The sequence below is a fragment of the Girardinichthys multiradiatus genome, chromosome 22 (genome assembly GCF_021462225.1).
Source record: "Girardinichthys multiradiatus isolate DD_20200921_A chromosome 22, DD_fGirMul_XY1, whole genome shotgun sequence".
In the NCBI taxonomy this organism is placed as follows: Eukaryota; Metazoa; Chordata; class Actinopteri; order Cyprinodontiformes; family Goodeidae; genus Girardinichthys; species Girardinichthys multiradiatus.
In genome coordinates this window covers 19,974,456-19,997,854 of record NC_061814.1, presented here as the reverse complement: position 1 = coordinate 19,997,854, position 23,399 = coordinate 19,974,456, and the positions used below count along the sequence as shown (strand labels likewise).

The 23,399-nt window shown below is 38.2% G+C and overlaps 1 protein-coding gene across 17 annotated transcripts in view; it reads left to right on the top strand.

Moving 5' to 3' along the window:
* Nucleotides 1–19,539, top strand: part of LOC124858871 (C-terminal-binding protein 2-like) — an 87,503-nt gene extending 67,964 nt beyond the window's left edge. For 15 of the 17 annotated variants that reach the window (XM_047351167.1, XM_047351165.1, XM_047351170.1 and 12 more), the window contains 8 exons: nt 2,128–2,282; nt 7,495–7,639; nt 8,876–9,082; nt 11,446–11,660; nt 16,513–16,643; nt 16,747–16,874; nt 16,959–17,082; nt 18,013–19,539. In XM_047351167.1, the coding sequence (XP_047207123.1) occupies nt 2,128–2,282; nt 7,495–7,639; nt 8,876–9,082; nt 11,446–11,660; nt 16,513–16,643; nt 16,747–16,874; nt 16,959–17,082; nt 18,013–18,196 (1,289 nt within the window). In that variant the 3' untranslated portion in view covers nt 18,197–19,539. Of the gene's footprint in view, nt 1–2,127; nt 2,283–7,494; nt 7,640–8,875; nt 9,083–11,445; nt 11,661–16,512; nt 16,644–16,746; nt 16,875–16,958; nt 17,083–17,294; nt 17,373–18,012 lie in introns of all 17 variants that reach the window. The other 2 variants (XM_047351162.1, XM_047351163.1) reach the window with 1 other exon arrangement.
* The last annotated feature ends 3,860 nt before the right edge of the window (nt 19,540–23,399 follow it).

Genomic DNA, 23,399 nt, shown 5'->3' with positions numbered 1-23,399 from the left:
CTTCCATGGCACTGAAAAGTGTTTTGTAAATGATACTAATATAATTTTATATCTAGTGAAATCTCAGTGAATCAACAGGACAAAGCTAGTAAAGGTAATTGTTTTCCATGTATTCTAAGACAACCAGTGGCACAGAGTTTTAAGTTGCTTTGTGAGATTAAATGTACTTGTTTCGGAGTTTACAAGAAGATTTTCCAAAATCAAAGAGCTGTGCTACACTTTCTCTGATGCTAAGAAACTCACAAGAGGCAGATTATAAAATAATCAAAGGCATAGAGACAACAGAGATACTTCAAGCAGCTCTACAGCTAAACCTTTCTGTCACGGATGCCACATGCCATGCAACTGTTTTCTCAGGCTGAATGTAATTTCTTGCAGTGGGAAAACTGATGTGTAAAAATAACAGGAGGAATCCACTGTCACCAGAAATGTTTTACAATCTGTCCCAACAAGCTTGACAGTCCATTTGTTATCACAGAGATAAATTAATATAAATGCATCATCAGTCATCTTGTGCTCACTCCTTTAGTAATCTGTCATCAGTTTCAGAGCAGTGAACTCCTCTTCGCCCTGTCACTCGTGCTTATATAGATCAGTTCGTCCTCAGCTGTTTTAGAAGAACAGAACCAGAGACAGAAACATTAATTAAATGAACGACCCTAATAATAACCCCAGCCATTTTTCAGAGAAATGATATTAATGTCAACCTAAGCTCTTTTTTTACAAATTGATCCTCTGATTTCAGTTCACTCTGGAACAGGGAACACCTTTGTTCCTGATTTTGCATGCAAGAGTGTTTTTTTGGTTTTTTATGTTTTGTGGGACTTGTGCATTCTATCAATTCAGCAAAATGTGATGCATGTGTTTTAAATACAGCAATGCACACTAAACATGTGCACATTTAAAAGATTTTGTCAGTATCAATGTAAATTTATTTTTCATTTTATGGGAAATGTAATTAACTGACAAAATAGTTTATTAAATATTTTGCATTTTGTAAGCATTTGTGACTAAATAATAATCTTTAAATGTTCCTCACAGTAACACATAACTAATTAAATTGTGACTGGTGCAAATGGACATTTGCTAATGTCATTTGCTAAATAAGTTATACTTGGTATTTACAAGCAAGTAAAAAGCACAAAAAATGACAAAAGAACAATTTCTAAAAATAAAAGCAGCTAAGACTACACAAAAACTACACAAAAAGCAAAGCTGTGCAAAACTCCTCTGTAGCATGCATGCACCCTGTTTTTTGTTTAGCATGATTTGGTTCTGCTTCTTCTACATATGCTCAGACATTTTAGCTGTAGAGGTCACAAAAGCTTCTCTCTTTTTTCCTAAACTGGAGGAGTTAGAGGTGCAGTCACGATGCAAGCAGGCTTGGATGTCCTCTCCAGCAGCGCAGATGCCACTAAATAAAATATTTCATAATCCTGCCCAAATCCTCTAATCACCATGACAACAGGCAGCAGGGAGCCAGAGAGTGGATGCATTTGGACCCCCCACCTCCCATCTCTTTTTTTTTTTCTTTTCCCTCTTTTATCTGTATTTGGGTCCACACAGTCTGATAATATTCTCCTGGTATCTCCTCTGCTATGTGATTTGTGAAACTGACTTTATGCTTGATTGGTTTATAATATTGAAAATCTGTTTTTTTGTTTTTGTTTTTTTTTTTGGAGAGAAAAGTTAAAACTCCTGGAGCTGCTTTTTTTTGATCCAACTTTAGATTGACGGCAAATAAGCTGCAGTTTACAAATGATCTAAAAATAGACAGTAAACACCTGCTGGCTCCTGTGAAGTGATAGGATAATGGAGGTGATGACCTCATGAAGTGAAACAACCTGTTGCCTGGTAACAATGAGGAAAACAGCGAATCATGGGGTGGTCATATCATTGGTGTGAATATGTGTGCATGTGTCTGAGATATTGACCTGTTCTGACTGGTAGAGGAGATGATGACAGTGATCAAGTTTTTTAGGAATCGATCAGGAGCCAAAAATAGAGTCTGTTGTAAACACTTCCTGGAAGCGCTTCCTGTGTTTTAATGCTTCTTCTGTGGGTAACTTGACTGTATTTATGCCAGGTATGAATAACTGACTACCTTTTTTTTCTGCCTCTCTGCAGGTATCCGGCCCCAGATTATGAATGGGCCTATGCACCCGCGACCCCTGGTGGCATTGTTGGATGGGCGGGACTGCACCGTGGAGATGCCCATCCTCAAAGACTTGGCCACTGTGGCTTTCTGTGATGCCCAGTCCACACAGGAGATACATGAAAAGGTATTGCTCATTCTTAGAAAATGCAGCAGTGCTAAAAATAATTACTGATTCCTCTTCGATGTCGTTTCCTTTGAACTTCTTTTAGTGATCAAGAGTGAGATTTTCCACATTAGGACGTGCTGAAAAATCTTTTAGTGTCTAAACGTTTCAACAATGAAAACAAAAAGGCTGCACAAACCAGTGTCTGCTGGAGCACTAAGTCTGTATGAACTTCTGTTTCTAATACTGTTTGCTTTCTGCTCAGCAAAGAAGAACCATCTTTGTCCTCCTTCCAAGCCTCCTCCTCTGTAATGTTTTAATGATATTTCAGCCCACTGGCTCGTTCCAATCTCCCAGTACAGCCATAATGGTTTCATCACTGATGCTAATCCCACTGGGGGCTGAAGTGCAGCTTTGTTAAATAAGGAGGAGTGGGAGGAGGAGGCTGGTAATAGAAATGCAGTGTAATTGTTCTCAGCCAGAGTGGGTGAAACGTTTGTCTTATTTTAATGTCTATACGCTGGAGCCAATGAACGTTAAGTTTACAGCCCAAACTGAGGAGTTTTTAAGGTACTGGAGGAGAAAAGGAAGATAAAACCATTTACCGCGTTCTGTCTACAACTAAATAGTTTTCTTGAACATTCAGTTATTTAATTTTACGGTTTGAATAGACTAAATCCTAAGTAAATCTTTTTATTTGCATTAGTAATCTGTGTGCAGTGGAATGCTCTCAGTGTGATTATGTTACACAAACAGAGGGCCCATCTGGAAGCATCAGTGTTGGCTGCACTCCCACAATGATAACTACACATCAGAGGATACAGAGTGGCTGGAAATATGCATACACACACATACACACGCACAACAACATCAGCAAACTCACTGTGGGAAAACTAAAGCGCTGCTTTGTTCTGTTAAGTTTTTTCTAACAAGAAGTTATCAGATGAACGGGTGAAGGAATCAGATATTTATAGGAATCGATGCAGACTGACTAAAACTGAAAATTAGATTTAAGAAGCTGAATTGGATTATATTTTGGTTTGAACCTCATGTACTTGCTTCCTGGAGCCAGTTACTTCAGTTATATTCAGGTATGTTCTTGCATTCAATTAAATTATGTATTAAATCCTAGTTTAATTCAGTTCAAATCAGTTGACCTCAGTTCAGTTCAGTTTGATTCCATTCTGTTCATTCTGCTTTGTTAAATTGAGTTAAATTTGATACATTTGAATTCAAAACTTTTTTAATTCAGTTCAGCTTAATTTAACAAGAGTTTGTTCTATTCAGTTCAGTTCAATTCAATTCATGTTAATAATATTCTGTTACATTTCTTTCAGTTTAGTTGATTTCAGTTTAGATTATTGCAGATTATTCGATTTAGCTCAATTTAACTAATGTCCAACTAGTTGAAATCAGTTAGTTTTAGTTCAGTTAAGTTTTTTAAATGAAAATAGTAAAACCATTTCACTCTAAAGGTAGTCTCTGAGCACATTGTAGAGAACATAATGAAGTGAAATTCAAGTGGTAACAGCAAAATCTAGTTAAGTTATTTTTGACTAAAATCAGGTCTGGTTACTGTTTCATCCAGTTTAAGCCAATTAATTCCACATTAGTTTAATTTCAGAATAAAACAAATATTCAAGTCATTACAGTCCAATTTGTAAAATAAATCGTACTCGTCATCTGCTTTATCCGGGACCGGGTCGCGGGGGCAGCAGACTCAGCAGAGACACCCAGACGTCCCTCTCCCCAGACACCTCCTCCAGCTCCTCCAGGGGGAGCCCAACACGTTACCAGGCCAGCCGAGAGACATAGTCCCTCCAGCGTGTCCTGGGCCGTCCCCTGGGCCTCCTCTCGGTGGGACGTGCCTGGAACACCACCCGAGGAAGGCATCCAGGAGGCATCCGATATAGATGCCCAAGCCACCTCAACTGGCTCCTCTCGATGTGGAGGAGCAGCAGCTCTACTCCGACCCCTCCATCATACTATCTCTAAGGGAGTGCCCGGCCACCCTATGGAGAAAGCTCATTTCCCCATTACTGCGGCAGCCGCACCGATCCGTCTGTCGATCTCCTGCTCCATTCTTCCCTCACTCGTGAACAAGACCCCGAGATATTTGAACTCCTCCACTTGAGGCAGGAACTCCCCTCCAACCTGAAGAGGACAAGCCACCCTTTTCTGTAAAATAAATAAATATCAATAATAATATATACTTTTTAAACAAAGTTTCTCTTACAAAGTGTTTAATTTAGCAGATTTGTCTTCCTAATAGCCTCTGCCTGGTCCTGCACTCATGTGGCAAAGAAAGATCAATTGATATTCTCAAAGTGCAGCTGAAAGCCTTTGAGAGTTTTGTGGTTCCTGCTGAGTTAAAAAGAAAATTGTGCGAGAGAGCACTCACGCTCGACAGGCAATCCAGTCCTGTCCTTGAAAAGACAAAGGCAACATTAGAATTTCAGAAAGAAATCAAAGTGGTACGCTTCTCAAGTGTCTCCAACTTCGATTTGACCGCAGCTGCTTGATGCTGTTTTTGTGTTTATCACAACACTTCACATGCTTGCGGATGAACTGGGAAATGTTTTGAAGAGTATAAGGATAATTAAAGTCTGTCAAGCAAACAATTTTTGATGTTTTAAGGCTTTCTGACTTAAATGTTCCCTAATAATGCATGGTTGTTGAGTCAACTGTTTATTTAAGATGCTACTTTTAGTTTAACAACACAGTCCACTTTCTAACAGTTTTCGCCTGTAACTATGCTCAAGCATGTCTACCCGCTGCATAAGCATATAGAAGCATATAGAAGACAACAGCACAGAACAGAGTTATGTCATAATCAAGCCATTTAAGCATTTTTCATTGAGATATGTTACTGTGTCTGGTAATGTCTAGTGTTATGTATTTAAGTGTGTTCCTTTAATGACTTTCTTTGATGTACTCAAGTGTTTTGATCTTGTCATTTTGTTTGACTCCTGAAAAGTGCTTTTGAGTTTTGTGAAAAGCGCTATACAAATAAGATGCATTATTATTATATTATTATTATTATTATTATTATTATCATCAATTTACTATGTTTGAGTCTTGCTTAGCTAACAGAAGTAACTTAACTGCAGGTACAAGTCCAGTTATTTTTTTATTGAAGAGTAGTTTGTTATAAAAAAAAGAAAAAAGACATTTGCTTAAGTCATAATAAATAAGATGCAACAATTAGAATCTTTTGGTCAATTTCCAATCTCTGTTTTTTGTAAATCTTACCAATTTTAGCTGATTCTAATTTCTCTTTAAGAACTTTATTATAAGACGAACATTTTTCAAAATTATTTTTCCAGCCTTCCAGCAGATGTAACGTCCTAATGCATGTTTGAAAGAGCAGTTGCTGTAGATAAGGGTTTTGCTCTTTTAAAACAAAGACAAAATAATTATAGGTTATTATATATTAGCATCTAACATTTGCTGTTTGCATGGTTAGTGCAGCTAACATGAAACAAAACTGCAGTTTTTGTGGTTTTGATTGTGCAGCTCTAAATAAAGCACAGTAACGTTCATGTACTGCATTGAGCCTTCCTATTATCTGCTTTAGGTCTTGCTCTAACGAAGCCTGGATGAACCGCAGAGATGTCTCAACGTGTCAAAGAAAATGGTTTCCTTTCAAATAGCTTCTTGCCTTTGTGTTTCCTCTGACTTTTGAAAGGCTCATTGATGCTAACATTTTCTGCAGTAACAACTTACCACGGCAGAAGATGTTTTTGGCAGAGTGACCTGGTGCCCCTTCAATCAAATTTTCGATTTTTGAATTTCCAGCTGGCCAGTCACCAATTAGGACTGATCGAGCTAAGAATTGGTTGATTCATGTCACGCCAATTTTTCATCTCCAACATGACTAATAACAATTCTGTTTGCAGTCATGATTTTTGAATTTCTACTTTTATGTCCAGTGAAAGGCGAATTTTGCCATCTTTAGCCAGGTTTTCTTTTCTGTGAAAAGATTGCCTTTCAAAACAGGACTCACATTAAACTTCACCCTCGTTCATTCATGACAGGTGCCAAACACCAAAAACAAGTCAACCAAATCATTTACAGATGGGGTTTTTTGTTGTTTCAGTGTTTGAGTGAAAACTTCAATAAAAAAGAAAACATTTTTATTTCTGTTATGTCATTAATGACTCTGGTGCCAGGACGTATTTAACAAAGCATCATGGGAAAATTCTGGCTCAACTTAAAGCTAATAACGTAGTTATGGATGCTCACTAATTGCCATGCTTTGTCTCTCAGCTTCTTCAGCTTCACATAGTTTATGATTCAGACTGAAAGCACACAGATTCCACTGTCCTGTCTCTCCCAAAAACTTCAGAAATAAACGATTCCTTTCATACACAAAATTAAACAAACCTGTGTAGCTGTCACCTAGGCCTTTAATAACTTTAGGGTTTTATGTTTTTGTAGCGTTCTTTGAATTAAAGGCTGTAATAAACAATATAAAGGTGAATATTTGGTCCCCAACTTTAATATAAGGTGGGAATTCTCAAGAAACACACTGATTAATAAAATCCAAAATCCTTTTGCTCAGTTTTTCCACTTAATGTAATCTTGCTCTTAGTTTATATCCCTCCTGCTTAAAATCATGCAACGTCCTCCATCCAAACCTCCTGTTTCACTCATGTAATGACATTAATGCAAAAGGAGAGCTTTAACCTTGAGTTTTAGCATCCACCTCCTGTTATTTCTAACTCCATTAAAAGATGTTGGGTGGAAATTCATGGCTATGCTAATCTGGCTCAGGTAGGTCAGTTCTGTTAGTGGGTCATGAATTTTAACCAGTTGTTTAACGGCCTTGGCTCACAGCAGCAACTTCTTAACGCTCGCTGGGTTTCTCAGCAGCTGTCAGTCTACTTTATTGTCCGGCCTGCTCCCGCTCTGACCTTGTTTGCATACAGTCTGAGTTAATGGATTGTGACAAAAAGCAGCTTTTGCAAGCACTCATTATACAGTAAACACACAGACAACTGCTCCTGTTTTAGAGCACACATAAACAATCCATTTGCATTTAGATGAAGGATGGCAAACATACACTCAGGTCCAGAAAAATGGAAGGTGGTGAAATCACTTTTAGTCATAGTGGCTGCAACAAGTCACTCATGCAATTTGCACTGCTGAATCGAGTTGGAGTAATAATAGAACTATGATTTAAATGGATGTTAAGGATGATGATGATGACCTCCTTTCTGATTTCCCTTAGGTGCTGAACGAGGCCGTGGGGGCCATGATGTACCACACCATCACCCTGACCAGAGAGGACCTGGAGAAGTTCAAGGCACTGCGCATCATCATCCGCATCGGCAGCGGCTACGACAACATCGACATCAAGGCTGCCGGGGAGCTTGGTGAGGCTGCGGAGCACAATGAGGCCGATTACTGGCGTACAGATCGAGGCCGTTCAGCAGAAAGCAGCAATCATATGCCGAGAATAATGATTAAGAGGAGCTGCAGAAAGTCTGCATGGCATAACTGTTCATGAAGATGAGAACAAAAACTGAAATGATGCAATGTTGATAAATAGAGTTCATCTTTTCCTCTGGGTCAAACCAAACATTGGCTTTATTGCCTTAGCATAAACAAAATATGTTGTAGAAATTATTGATTACTTGTAAACACGAGAGGTGATGGAACTGCTTCAGAGCAGATGCTTTTACTCACAAGAAATTCTCTCTACTCCCTTTTGACTCCTCAAGCATATGTTTGGTTTGAGAGCAGGACTAAGTCTGATATCCTGATTAATGTTGCTGTTTCATCCCATTAGCATGGATTTATTACTGTGATCTTCCCTCAGGTAGTAGTAATGCATTGTGAAAAAACCTTGGCCATCTTGGCACATTTCTTCTGGTTTCTCCAAATTTAAATGTTTCAGATCATCAAACAAGTTTTATTATTAAATATAAACATAAATATATTTAGTTATTAAGGGAAAAAGCTATCCAAACAAAAGTAATGGTCCTCCAACCCTAGGAATTGGTCGTCTCACCCTGCCATCAAACCTTTGCAATAACCGGCCATCCGTTTCTTCAATACTGTGTTAATTTATGCCAAATGTAACAAAAGGCACATCTACCAAACTGTAAACATTTGTCGGGGCATCATGTGTTGCTTTTTAAGTTAGTTTAGCAAACAAGTTCTATTCAAGGTATTTTTTGATTCTGCAGGTAATGCAGTAATCATCGGGATGTAAAATTAACCTTTGCTTTAAAAAAAAAGGTGGTTAACAGCAGTTATTTCATGATTTAACAAGGGGAGGAATTACTTTGTCACATAGGGCCAGGTAGTTTCAGGTTGCTATTTTGCTCAAATAAGTAAAATCTTCATTGGAAAACTGCACTTTCTACAGTATTTACTCGGATATAAAAAATTTATTTGATGACCTGACTCATATAAGTATGACAAAAACCAAAACAAGAAAAAAACAGAAATCTTCAAGGGGCCAAAGCGTTTTTGACAAAACATTAGATAATATTTATTCTAGTAAGTAATGTCATTACAGTAGTCATTTGTGCAGTAGTATTTCAAGTCTTATGACTATCTTTTTTATTTCCCTATCTATCCATCTCTCTACCCTATCTCTCCAGGCATTGCAGTGTGTAACATTCCCTCTGCGGCTGTAGAAGAAACAGCAGACTCAACCCTTTGTCACATCCTCAACCTGTACCGGCGAAACACCTGGCTCTACCAGGCTCTCCGAGAGGGCACGCGGGTCCAGAGCGTGGAGCAGATCCGGGAGGTGGCGTCTGGGGCGGCCAGGATCCGAGGCGAGACGCTTGGCCTTATTGGATTTGGTGAGAACCTCATTTACGTAGACAGGATTTGGAGAGTACTATGAGGTATAGCCTGTTAGGTATAATAAAGGGAGACTGAAGAAATGTTTTAGAGTAGGAATATTTTTTTCATCCAAAAAAAGTCTGCAGAGATTTGTTGAAAAGTGGAGTAAATGGTAGATCTGGGCAAAATTAATTATAGAATCCTACACCTTTGTGTCTTTGGTGCCAAGAATCTCATTGCTTTCATGCTGATTTTCAATACAGCAACTTGTGCAATTTCTGCAGAATTTTATGGAGTAAATGTTTTTTTTTTTTTTTTTCAAGTAAATGAAAACAGAAAGATCTAGCTCCTTGAAATACTTCACTGCTTTAAAGTTTGAGAGCTTTAAAGCACTTCAAGTATTTCTTCTACTCATTCGTGTGTTGAGGGGAACACATTGCTTGTTTTACGCAGCTGTAATACAACCAAATCATAGCCTGAAAATCTCTTAAAAACAAGCCAGAAAAACTAAAACAGTTTTTACGCAGATGTTTCTGATGAGGATCCTTTATTCACTTGTAAAGTGCCATGCAAAAGTGTTTTTAGCCCTTCATTTCTTTCATATTTCTTCGTTACAACCTCAAACTTTTATATTTACATGACACCAACCTATTCTGAAAAGAAAAGGAAAGTATTATTCAAAAAAGAAGCTGAATGGTGCATGGGATCTTTAGAGAAGCTCCAGAGATCAACAGCTCAGGTGGAAAGACATTTTTTAAAGAAAGTTAAAAGAAGTCCTGTTTGCAGTTTGCCACAAGCTATGTAGAAGACACAACAAACATGAAGAAGAAGGTGCTCTAGTGTAATGAGACCACAAATGAAGTAGATAGAACACTTTCCATCACCCTAAACAAGCTATCCCCAGCATTATGATGTTACGATCCTTGGTTTAGATCAAAGCATTTCCATGTGTTAAAATAACCCAGTCAAAGTCCACAGTTAAATCCTATTGAGAATCTGTGGTAAATGTTGAAAGCTGATATTTACAGAAGCTCTCCATCCTATCTGGATGAGCTTGGGGTCTTTTGCAAAATAGAATTTGGAAAAACTTCAGTTTATACATGCAAAGCTGATGGAGACAACCCCCAAAATACTCGCAAATGCAGATGTAGCAAAAGTTGTATCTACAAAGCATCAACTGAAAATAAATGCACGCTACAAATTTGGAAAACTTCCCTGATTTGTGTATACTTTTGTAAGGCACTGTAAGTTCTTAGTGTGTTTTTGATGCCATGAAGAAAATTCACTTCACTTTTCTTCAAAATTTGCAGTGCTAGTTCCCCTGTTGACCTTTGAACTGTGTATGCTTTAGAAAGACCGCTGGTTTTTCTCAACACTAGCCCTCCAATGTCATCGACAGCCATAATAAAGTATTCAAGTTTCTTTGAAAAAAAAAAAGATCTGCATTTTCGTTTACATTTCATCTGAGTAATTTGTTGTGTTTAGTCTTTGCCCGACAATTACAAATTCATAAGACCACTATGTTATCATAATATTGGTGTCTGGAATTAAGCTTTTTCTACTGTAATAACTTTTTAAAAAATTACAGTGCCTTCTGTGCAAAAGAACAAGTATCAGTATGTAGCTAGAAATTAAAAGCCTGTTTATTTGTTTGAGTTTGTAAAGCAATGTGACTTATTTATTTGTTTTGATCGATTGGTGTTACTTTTTCCCATCATCGAATTAAAATAAGTACATTGTTACCTTTATGATCTAATTCTCTAAACCTCTTTTCAACTCCAGTTGGTTACCATGGACGTGCAGTTTGTTTATCAAGTTAGCCATAGAAGCTACATAGTCGATTAAAGTTTAGAAATTTGTTCCACCTGCAACATTTTTACAACTGAAGAGATAAATGTAATCATACAGGGCCATCCAGATTTAGTACTACACCCATTTATGTGTAAAAATCCTCAGACATTAACTGGCAACCCTAACAAATCCTATAGCCAAGTGTCCAGGTACTTTTAATTATATTCTCACACTTTCTGTTACCCTGTGTTATAAATTTAGCACTTACTCTGGGTTTAAACAAGCAGTCCCACATAATGTTTTATTTCATTTACTATTGTTTTTGAGTGGTTTTCATTAAACTTTTCTAAATAAAACATAGAATCCAACTAATATAGTTGACTGCTAACATACTGCTAGCAGATAATATTGGATAAAATACTTACTGTGTGGTAATACTAAATGCCTTAATGGATTGTTCCAGAAGAAACACAGACAAACAATATTTTAACCATATTAAAATTTGAAGAGATTTTAACACCATATATTTTGCATTCTTAGCACTTTTCCACACTGCTCACTCTGTAACTTCTCTCCTCCCCCAAATTAGGGCGCACAGGCCAGGCAGTGGCAATGCGGGCCAAGGTGTTCGGCTTCAACGTGATCTTCTACGACCCTTACCTGCAGGATGGCTTGGAGCGTTCGCTTGGAGTCCAGAGGGTCTACACACTACAGGATCTGCTGTACCAGAGCGACTGCGTGTCCCTGCACTGCAATCTGAATGAACACAACCACCACCTCATCAACGACTTCACCATCAAACAGGTGGGGCAGAAACTTGAGAAACATCTTCTGCAGGATCCAGGTGATAAATAAAAAAGGAAAAAACACAGCCGGTGATTTCCTGAAACTAATACAAGAATCTTTCAGTGTTCAGCCATCAGCACATATTTGCTTCCTTTGTTGGCAGCTCGCAGTTACAGACTGTTAAATAAGCGTTTATAGAATATCAAAAGCAATCACGTGAAAAGAAACTTTGATGAGACATGTGGGGGTTGATTTAATGCATCGCTTCAGTTCATTTAAAACTTTGAGATCAGTGTGACCCAGGTGCTGCCGAAGTGTGTGGTTGTAAGAATAGAGTTAGACATATTTGCACCAAGAGATGGTCAGATAGAAATAATTTAAATTGAACAACGGACATTTTTATGTGTTTAGAAATATTATTTTCAGTTAGAAACATTTACTTCCAAATATTATCCCTAAATACTGTTTAGTCAGGTTCCAGAGCGTATGTTTAGTTTCATGTTTTTACTTTTATACTGAGCTGCCAACAAATAAGCCAGTTTATGAGCCAAGAATGCCTCTGTCCAGCTAAGGTGCAGCTGCCAAGCTTCAAAGAAACACTGTATGAGTTATACATGCAATACCCTTTGAACCCTTAACCTCTTAAGCCCCAGGGTCTATTTTCGAAAATGCATGCATACTCATACTTTATAAGGCATTTCTCAGCTTGTACAATGCCTAAACTGTTCATCTTTGTATCAACTAACAAAAAGGCCCTGGAGGATGATGTGGATGTGAAAATTTGAGTAAATTATTCTGGGCCTAAGTAAATGAGGTATAAATGTCCAAAAGAAAATTCCGCCTAAAACAAAAACGGATGTTTACATACAAAACCTCTTACCCTTGCTGTAAAGAAGGAAATAAACACAATAAATTGTAACTACAACATCTGATGACATCTGTAGCCAGTGTGGTGTCCACACAACAAGCAATTAAAAAGCTATACATGTTTTGACTGAAAGAAATCCAGGCGGACTCCTAGTGTGCCATTTAGGCACAAATATTGAAATTTGGAATTTATTCTTGACATTAAAAATGTGGGATGCTATTATATATTAGGTCATAAAACTACCGTTTTCCCTCCCAAAAAAACACATTTTTCTTTTTTTCAGCACTCTTTATTTTCACACAATAATTTCAAACTATATGTACAAACAAACTATGATGAAAAAGGGAGAATAGAGAAAAGGAAAAACGGTTCACTTGGAATCATGCCAGAATGCAAAACAGTTCTTTTTAGGGTTCAGACAAAGAGGAACCTGACACTTCCTGCAATACACTGAAGTCTTCACACGCTTGTCCCCTGCCTCAAAGCACCTTCTGCAGTGCTTTCGGATTGTATTTGCATGCATGAGGTTTCTGTGGAAGTCTCTTCAGAAGCAGTTGCAGACTCTACCATTTCTAGTAGCAGTTTTCACACAGAATTCCTTCTGTGTGAGTGGTTTTGTCCCATCAGCAGTTATTTTCACAAGTTCCTTGTGGAGAATAGGGGCATTTACCACAGCGATGGCCTTCTCATCAGACTCGTCTTTATCATCGTCATCACTGCTGTGGAATAAAATTTAAATCTCAGATCATATATAAACAAAATTACATATTCAAACAAATGAACAGATAAGACTACCCTGCTCTCTTTTTGCTTTGCTTTTACAAAAAAAAGAAGTTGACTTTAGTATCCTGGATCAGTAATATACTTATGCTTAGAAAAGTAGGTAATCAGAATGTTGTCTTGACTGGGTGGATGTTAGATGGTAAATGTTTCTCATACAGTAGTGACCTGTTTATAAACAATTTGTAATCACATTGAAATGCACATTTACTATGATTAGATAAGCTGTAATTCAATTCAATTAAAATTTTATTCTTATAGCGCATTTAGAGACAACCTCAGTTGACCAAAGTGCTTCACAGCTTTACAGCTTTAGTATAAGCAACTATAATAGCTGTACAAGCAGTAGTTTTGATAAAAACACACACAAATACACATATATTCATATTGCAAACGTCTGAAAATATTTATAATGCAATATAAAAATAATTACCTCTCATCTGGTGTAAATTCATAGTCTGGGTCGCTTCCAGGTTGCATTACATCAGAGTCGGAGGATGAAGAATCACGAGGGTAAATCAGCAGTTTCATCTTTTATTAGCTTTGCTAACACCTCCTCCGCTGTAAAAAAAAAAAAAAAAAAAAGCTTTTTTGGTTTCCGTGAATCCATGATTCTTTTTGTAAAAGTGGAAAACCAATCCGCCCAAATGTATGTTTTCACTCCTGCGTGTGCGTAATGCGTAAGAGCGCACGATACCGGTATCACTCTGGTTTGGATGCGCACGGACTTTTCTCAGCAACCGTTTGTCCAATCAGAGAGCTTCATACCTCTTTGGGAAGGTTCGACTCTACAGAAACCAATGATATGCCCCAATTTGAGATAGACAAAAGCCCCAGCGAATCACAGGCGAGAGTAACAAGTCTCAGTGAATGACGCACAGGCACTGTCTTCCTGTGGCTCCAAATGAGTATGAGGAGGAGTAATCTTTTCATGGAATACATGTTATCGCTTGGATATATTCAAGAAACAAACTTTTTTTTCAAGAAAAATATCTTCTGATGAAAAAATTAGCAAAAGGTGGGAGAGATTTTATATGCTCTGTTTGGTTTTGCTTATGTTTTGGGGGGAATTTGTTGAGTGCCCTGCTGAAAAGTTTGAGATTTATGCAAATGACTTTGACTTCGATGTATTCAGTGTATTGTTGGCTTTCATTAGCAATGCGTCTTTCGGTTCTGCTCTGTGTGTTGTGGAACCCAGGCCCACGGAAACAGAATCTTGGTCATAAGTTGCATTTTGGCTACCTGAGCGCTTTTTTGCATGGTGTTTGAGCTGTGGTCAATGAATACAAGAATGAAGTAGATACTTTTGTAGAGGAGTCTCAGAAGATGAATATCTGGATATAAGATAAGTGTGTGTCAGTCTCAGAGTTAGTCAGCTATGAGCGTGTTATTTAGGCTGAAGGGGCCTCTTAAAGGGGGACTTTGGGGTTTAAGAGGTTAAATGGGATTATTTATGTCACTTTCTTGTTTCCATCATATTTAGCTATATTTTCTACTAGTGCGTTATCTGTGATGAGTGCAGATCTTATTATGTTTCCTCTTGCTGCCTACTGCTGCCACCTGGAGGATATTTAAACCGCACAGCAGCAGCTGAGGTCGGGAAACTATTATTCCCTGAAAGGGTATTTATTTTCTTTACAGCCACTGGTTCACAGTGGAAACCAACTCTGCCTTTACAAGTTTAGAATAAAATATAACAATAAAAGGAATAGAAGCAAGATAGGAATGGTTGCAGCGTTATTTAAGACCAGCATTCAGAAGTCTCAGTGCAGATGCAGTAAGAGATTTAGAATAATTTGTTGTTGTTTGTTGTTTTTGTCATGCAGATGAGATAACCTCAACCTGAAGGCTTCAAAGATAAATGAGAGGAAAACCTTTTGAATAATGTGTGGTTTTATAAATTTGTGTGGATCGTTTACAAGTAGTGAGCAAATAAATAAAGTTCATGTTCTCTTTTACCCTTAAAAGGTTGCGGAATTTCATGCAAAATGAACAATGAATAAATCAGATGCAGCAGAACTACAACTTTTCAAAATTTCATTTTGAAGTGTTTTGTTGTTATTAAACAATACTGTTTAGTGAACATTTCCAAAAGACATATAACTTTATTAATTTAGTTGACGGAGGTGCGTAGTTTGTTTCTATCAACAGTAAATGGGCATTATACTTTAACAAATTACATGAAACATCAGGATATAATAAAGATGATGAAAGTGAACAATCATAAAAAGGGTGCTTTTGTTTGTAACTAACATTTTACATGCAGTTCTAAATTATTTCAATAATTAACAATTATTGTGCTATTCATTAATTCATTTATTCACTCATTTAAATGTTATAGTGTTGCCTTCTGTTGATCTATTAGTCTAAATTCACCATTCAACAGACCAGAGATCAGAATTTTCTCTTAATCGTCTTTGATCAGCGGGTCTATAAAAGAAATCCAAGTCCCCCTCCCTTCATTGAATGGGTCAAAACTAATAACTCCGCTCATTTCTTTGTAATAATGCTTTAACCAGCATCATGTACTGTGTAATTTATTCATTTTGTGTTGAATTCAGAACAACTGTCTCTACCCAAGAACCTTTCTTCTTTAGGTTTCAGAGAACAAAAGTCAGAATTGGACAAAATCAGAGTTGGTAGGTTGGAAAACCAAAATTCATATTAGCCAGGAAAAGGCTTTGCAACGCTATGTATTAGTATTCAAAAATGTATATATTCCATTCTCTCTTCATGGAACTATATTTGCATTTATATGTTTAAAGTAAATATTTGTGTACCTGACATTAAACATCAATAAACCCATTTAATATTTATATGTCAATTAAATATTAATAAACATATAATATTATAATGTCAGCTTTAGACAGAAAATCAGTGACACAAATCTCAAGTTTTGTAGTGTAGACACATAAGCAGTAACATATGAAATCTAATGTAATTATTCAGACAATTATACAGGGAATTACAAAAGGCCACTGCCTCTGGTTTAGATCTTTTTTCTTCTATCTGATAACTGGACACCAATAAATCAATCCAACTGTGTTTTCATGCAAAATGTGGACAGAATGATACTGTGTTTAAAAAAAGCTAGAAAATACAGGACAAAATCACATGTGGCAACCCTTGACTCACTAAACCGATGGGGCAAGAAGCTTTTAAATGTTTCCTGCTGTGTTGAGCCAATGATGGCACTCTCTTTTTTGTTTTCGGTGTTTTTAGATGCGCCAAGGTGCTTTCCTGGTCAACACGGCACGGGGAGGTCTTGTGGATGAGAAAGCTCTGGCTCAGGCCCTAAAGGAAGGCAGGATACGAGGCGCTGCAATGGATGTCCACGAGTCGGAGCCTTTTAAGTGCGCCTCATCTTCTAATATCTGATAAAACTGTGGCTCATTTCTGTCAATTTTAGTATTTTACTCACTTTCTCTTTTGCATCCCATGTTTGCTGTTGAGCAGTTTTTCCCAGGGCCCTCTTAAAGACGCCCCCAACTTGATCTGTACCCCCCACACCGCCTGGTACAGCGAGCAGGCATCGCTGGAGATGAGAGAGGCCGCTGCCACAGAAATTCGGAGGGCAATCACTGGTACAGATACCCTTCTTGAGCTTTCTCAGGCTGGTACAAGTTTTGATCTCGTGACTCAACAAAACTCAACCCTCCCACAAACAGGTCGTATTCCTGACAGCCTGCGAAACTGCGTCAACAAAGAGTTTTTCGTTACCTCGACGCCCTGGGGAATGATGGAGCAGCAGCAGCCTCAGATTCACCCTGAGATCAATGGTGCTGCCTACAGGTAGGTGATTTTTGCACATCAGGCATTGAGCACCTGTGTCATCACAACACATGAAGTAGTTAGGCTGGGGTAGTCTGAAGAGTTAATATGTGTTTTTGTAAATTATACTTTGTGTTTCTGGCCCAAATGACCATACCCCATGTTAAGCTTAGGCTCTGCGTTTCTCAGTCTCTACATTGTCTCAACCAGCCTGAACTGCTTCTCTCACACAGCCGAGTGAACCAAACCATGGTACAGGCCATAGCAACGGGGGGAATGCAGGACAAATTATATACCTAATTCTCTACCAGGTAAATGAATCCAGAAAGATCCTTAATGAAAACAAAACCCAGCAAAGTTCTGTAACCTTGTTCTCCTTCACTCTCTAACCTACACGCCCAGTAACTGCACCACCCTCCACCCTGCTTCACCAGCTTCCTCTTTGCCCACCCTGAACAGGAACCAAAACACAGTACATGGAGTTATCTAATGTTGGAGGGGTTGAATGAGGTGTGGGAAACAAGATATGGGCTGCAGACAGTTAGCTTACAGAGCCTTGGAAGTATTTCATCTTCTCACATTTTTCCTGCTTACAACCAAAAACTTAAATGATTTCTTCTGATTTTATGTGATACAAAAGTAGTGCAGGGCTGGAGAGTGGAAGGAAAATGATACATGGTTGAAGTTTTTTTTATGAAAAAAAGTCTGAAAAGTAAAGGTTGTAAATATATTGAGCCACTTTTCTGCATTTACAGCTGCAGGTTTTTAGGGGTAAGATGAACTTTGCACATCCAGATACCGATTTTTTTTTCTGCAAAATAGCTCCAGATCAGTCAGACTGGATGAACATCTGAACAATTTTCAAATCTTAAAAAAAACATTTTCATAGCCCCAAAAGTTTCAATTATTAGTTCCCAATGGACGATGTTCACTCTATATGTCCATTTCCAGATTCCCTCCTAGCGTGATGGGCGTCGCACCCGGCGGGATAATCGGACCTATGGAGGGATTGGTGCCTGGGGGAATGCCCATCGCCCACACTCTGCCCCCTGGCTCCCATCCGTCACAGGCTGCCTCCCCACATCAGCCCTCCAAACATGGCGACCCCATGAGAGAGCATATGACTGAGCCATAGTGGGACCGGTGCCGGAGTCGATGACGGTCATGAAATCAGTGTAAAAAACTATGGATCAGACCAAGTCAACCCATCCAAAAGTAAGCTTGACTTCAGCCATCTGGACCTACCAGCAAACTGCCTGCCGGGCAATGTGTTACACACTCATTTTTTGTATGAAACCACTAAACCCAAGTGAGGACAGTGAATGATGGTGCACACCTGAGCTGCCACACCAAGATGGGACTGAGCAACTGAAAAACTCCTGCGCAGAAGATCCAAAATCTCTCCCAGTTTCAGATTTTTTTTTTGCTCCTCACTGAACTAAGTGACGTATTGCTTTATATCTTTACCATTCTGTATATATGAGGGAGGTTTCTTCTGACTTCTGGGACGTGTTACCAGGAACTAAAGGCTGAATGGAAACCTGACCCCCATCCCCCCCAGGTTTAAAGGACAACCTTGTCAACCCTAATTTTTCCCTTTAGTTTTTCTCCTCATTTCTGCACAAATATGTCCTGTGTTACTTCTTTTTTTCTACATTCTGTTTGGTTTGTTTTCTGTGCTTCTGTTGAAAATCAGTATCTGTTTATTCTGTTATTCAGTGTGTGAAAATTAAAGGGTTTATACTCATGTTTAGCAGACAGGAAAAATCAGGAGTTTCTTAGATCTGAGCTCTAATTTTGCCTGTTTCTGTTTGTAAAGGGTTGACCCCCCAGAATGTAAAGAAAAGATAAGATAATTGGGAAATAGTATTAAATTGAGATCAAATCTTTCAAAGTACTTCAGACAATTGCTGGTTATGAACACAATATTATCTGTTGGCATCCAAAGGACCTGATTTGCATGGCAGCAACACACTTGGGAGATATGAATGCTTTGGGGTGGGAGGGGAATAGAAACAGGAAATGTCTTACTCAGGAAAAACAAAAACATTCAATCTGAACAGAACAGGAAGAAACTCTGGATTACTGCATTTCTTTCTCCATTGTGGTATTTTTTATAAATCAAATGTAAATTTTTTTGATCTTGAAGGTTTTCACTCCTGTTAGATTTGTATTTCCTTGTTAAATGTTCATATAAGTGTAGTCTGATGTGGCCGACCCCACCCTCGCTCGCTCTTGTTATAGTTCCTCCTTTGTTTTCCCTGCTGTGACGAGAGCCAGATGGGGTTCCAGGAAGCTCTGTGAACAAGCAGCGGCCCAATCTGTCCATTCCTTCAACACCAAGACTTTAGCAAGACGTGGCTGCTAGCAGATTGTTTGGTTTTTAGTGTGAGTATTTGTATTTGTTTCTTGTATAAGGTGAACATATAGCATACAGTGCAGCTCGAACCAATAAATAAAACTTACTGTTCTGATTCATGATTGGTTATCATTATTTTTTCTTGCCGCTATGATTCAAAAGATACTTTTTTATCTGATATGAGATGAAAACATATCTCTTTGTCGCAGTTTATATTTTTTCTTCCCATGTCTTGTGTCAGGAAAACTTTATAACTGAATGTAAAAATATCCAGACAAGTTGATATGAAGTTATGATCCCAGTTTAAATAAGTGCAGACTCAAACCCTTAGTGCATCTATAAAGCAATTGATATGTCCAAAATCAATATTTATCAGAGCATTTTATGTGGGGTTTATTAAAATTATTTTGTACTTTCATGAATCCTGATTTTTTTATTGTCCCCCTAATGGCGTGAAGTTGGCATTGCATAGGGGTTTATGCATGAATTTTTCTACTATGTCTTTAAAGTACAGAGTGATACATTACACTATATTGCCAAACTATTTGCTCATCTGCTTTTAGACACATGAGTGACATCCCATTCTTAGTCAATGCTGTTTTAATACCATCTTAGCTCACTCTTTGCAACTATGATACCTTGAGGAATGTGTTTATGAGAATCTTTTGACCAGTCTTCCAGAAGCACAACTGTGAGGTCAGACACTGTTGTTGGAGGAGTCTCAACTCTGTTCTATCCCAAAGGCTTTCTGTTGGGTTGAGGTCAGAACTCTGAGCTGGTCAGTAAAGTTCGCCCACACCAAACCAGCTTATCCATGCCATTATGGGCCTTGCTGTGTGCACTGTGGACAGTCATGTTGGAACAGGAAGCGGGCATCCCTAAAGCATTCACACAAACCTGGGATCATGAAATAATTGAAAATGTCTTGTATGCTGAAGCATTAAGAGTTCCTTTCGCTGAAACTAAGGGCTGAGCCTGACTCCTGAAAAACATCCCCACACCATAATGCCCTCATCACCAAGCCTTACACTTGACACAAAGCGGTCAGCCGAGTGCCTAGTCGAGACTCATCCATTGGATTGCCTCAGCACGCTGTCAAGTGACCAGCGTTGAAAAACATTGCTTTACACACTGACATCACTAAATGCATAGCATAGTGTTGGATACAGTATACAACACTATGCTATGTACTTAGTGATGTCAGGCTTGAATGCAGATGCTCAGCCATGGAAACCCATTCAATGAAGCTCTGTTCACAGTTCTTCAGCTAGTCTGAAGGCCACATGCAGGTTGGAAGTCAGTAGCTATTGTCTCTGCAGAAAGTTGGCAACCTCTGCACACCATCCCCCTCAGCACCTGCTGACTGTTCTTTTTGAGGCCTACCACTTTGGTGCTGAGTTACTGTCATTCTCAATCACTTCCACTTAGTTATAATACCACTGACAGTTTACTTTAGAGGGCATTTCATGGCTAAACTTACTGCACGGGTGGCATCCCGTCACAGTACCTAGCTGGAATTTATTGAGCTCCTGAGAGCCACCCATTCTTTCACAAATGTAGGAGCAGTCTAGGTGTTGGATATTACACACCTGTGGTCTTTAAAGAAAATAGAACACATGAATTAATTTATCTGGATGAGTGAGTGAATACCTTTGGCAGTCTAGTGTAGTCTGGTATTGTAGATGCTAGCACTATAACATTCCTTTCTCTCCATTGAAAGGATCTGACAGCTGCTAAGCGATCTACAAATGTGTGTTAAATGGTGTGATACATTTAGTGAATCAATTTGTTGTCTTGTAACAAAATAGTAAAATAGTAGGCTTTGAGGAGTTTTTCTTTACCTCCCATACCATCCTCTTCTATGTTTGTAGGGGCACACATCTAGCTGTTTTGCCTTACATTCCCAGTTGTTTTAAACTGTTTAATTATTGCTCTGACTGTAGATGTGGGCAAGGTAAGGCGAGTCAATGTGTTCTTGTTGGTGTTTCTTGACTAATGAAGATCAATATCTGCCTTCCATGAGACATTGGTCTCTGTGTTACATTATATTTATACCCCAGGGAAACAGAAAGTCAGTGTTTTTGAGCACTAATTGAGTTGGAAGTATGAAGATAAATTGGTTTTATAGGCAATTTTAGGGTGGGCTCCAATTTGTTTCTGAATGATTCTGCTGTAAACGATGAACTTACTCTAAGACTTCTTTCATTATGAGGGATGTAGTATGTAATTTGCTTTCTTTTCTCTTAATGAACCAGTCATTTCAACCAGTTAAATTAAAGTAGATCGGACAGCTTCCAAAGAAACCATATCGAACTGAACTGGAAAATAAGAAATTTTAACATGCTGGCTTAGGGTCTGAAGAACCGACAGAAAAATGTGACAAAACAGATTTAAAAAAAAACATTTTTACAGTTTTGACAAATTTTTATTTTTAAATTGTCAAAGGATTTAAGTTAAACAACTTACCTAAACATAAAACTAAAAAGATCAAAGATAATTGTATATGTATAATTTTTAAGAATATACTATACAATTAGCTCTGAGGTCACATATCTTTCTTAATGACATTGAAAGGCGTGAAAGGCTAAAAAGCAGAATTGTAAGACAAGTTTCAATCCTCTGAGTTGTACTACCACATATTTTGAACCTACTGCTGTTGTCCGCAAGTCAGCATAAACTGCTAAAACAATTAAACTTCATGTCCGGCCCACTGTATCTACCATACAAGGACTCAAATCAAGTTGTAAAAACACCTTATGTACCATCAGTGGAGCTCAGGTTTGAGTGTCAAAGCAGATATTTACACATGCTTTATAAAACTGGACATTATCCTTTTTTTAGTGAAATTTGTCAAAATAATATTTATTTTTGCCAGTGGTCAGAATGGTGAGAGAGGGAGCGTTTTAGATATTGTTTTTACTTTCTTGCAAGTCAATGGTTTTCATTCGTTTCCCAAATGTTTTGTAGAATTGCCTTTAAACTGTATGACTTGGGTCAAATGTTTTGGGGATCCGTCCACAAGCTTCTCACATTATTTTGCCAGAAGTTTGGCCCATTCCCCCTGACAGTTGTAACCGAATCAGCTTTGAGGCCGCCTCGCTATCACATTTTCAGATCCGCCCACAAGTTTTCAGGGTCCTGCGATGGCCACTCCAAAACATTGACTTAATGACCTTAAGCCAATGTGTAACTAAATTAGTTGTATGTTAGGGTCATTATCCATTTGAAAGAGCCATTTGTGCCAAAGCTTTATTTTCCTGGCTGATGTTCTAAGATGCAGATTCAATATTTCCACACGGTTTTCTTTCCTAATGATGCCAAATATTTAGTCACTGCTGCAGCAAAACACCCAAACAACATGATGCTGCTACCCCTGTATTTTACAATTAGGACGATGTTTTCAGGCTTGCAAACTTCCCCTTTTTCCTCTGAATGTAACAATGGTCACCAGGGTCAAACACTTCGATTTTAGTTCCATGATACCCTAGGATGTGTTCACTAATTAAGGTCTTTGTTCCTGTGTGCATTTGAAACTGTAATCAGTTTTTTCCTTTTATTTTGGAGTAATAGCTTCTTCCTCTTGGAGTGGTCTGGAAGTCCACATCGGGACAGTTTCTCTGTGGATAATGACACTCTTACTATCTTCAAAAAGTCTTTTGCTTTTGTTCTCTAGTTGATTTGCATTTTTGTCATCAAGACACATTAATCTCTTAAACACAGAACCCCTCTACAGAACGATATGATGGCTGGGGGTTCTCATGGTGTTTATACTTGCATATAATTGTCTGAAGACATGAATGTGGCAGCTTCAGACATTTGTAAATCGTACCCAAGGTTAACCCACACTTGCATATGCTTCGATTTTTTTATTTTTATTAATTAAATCAATGTTAGGATATGGCTTACTATGAAAGGTGGAGAATACACTGTAAACCCACCAAGAGAGCAGCGGGCTGCGAAATCCGTGCACCGCTTCTCA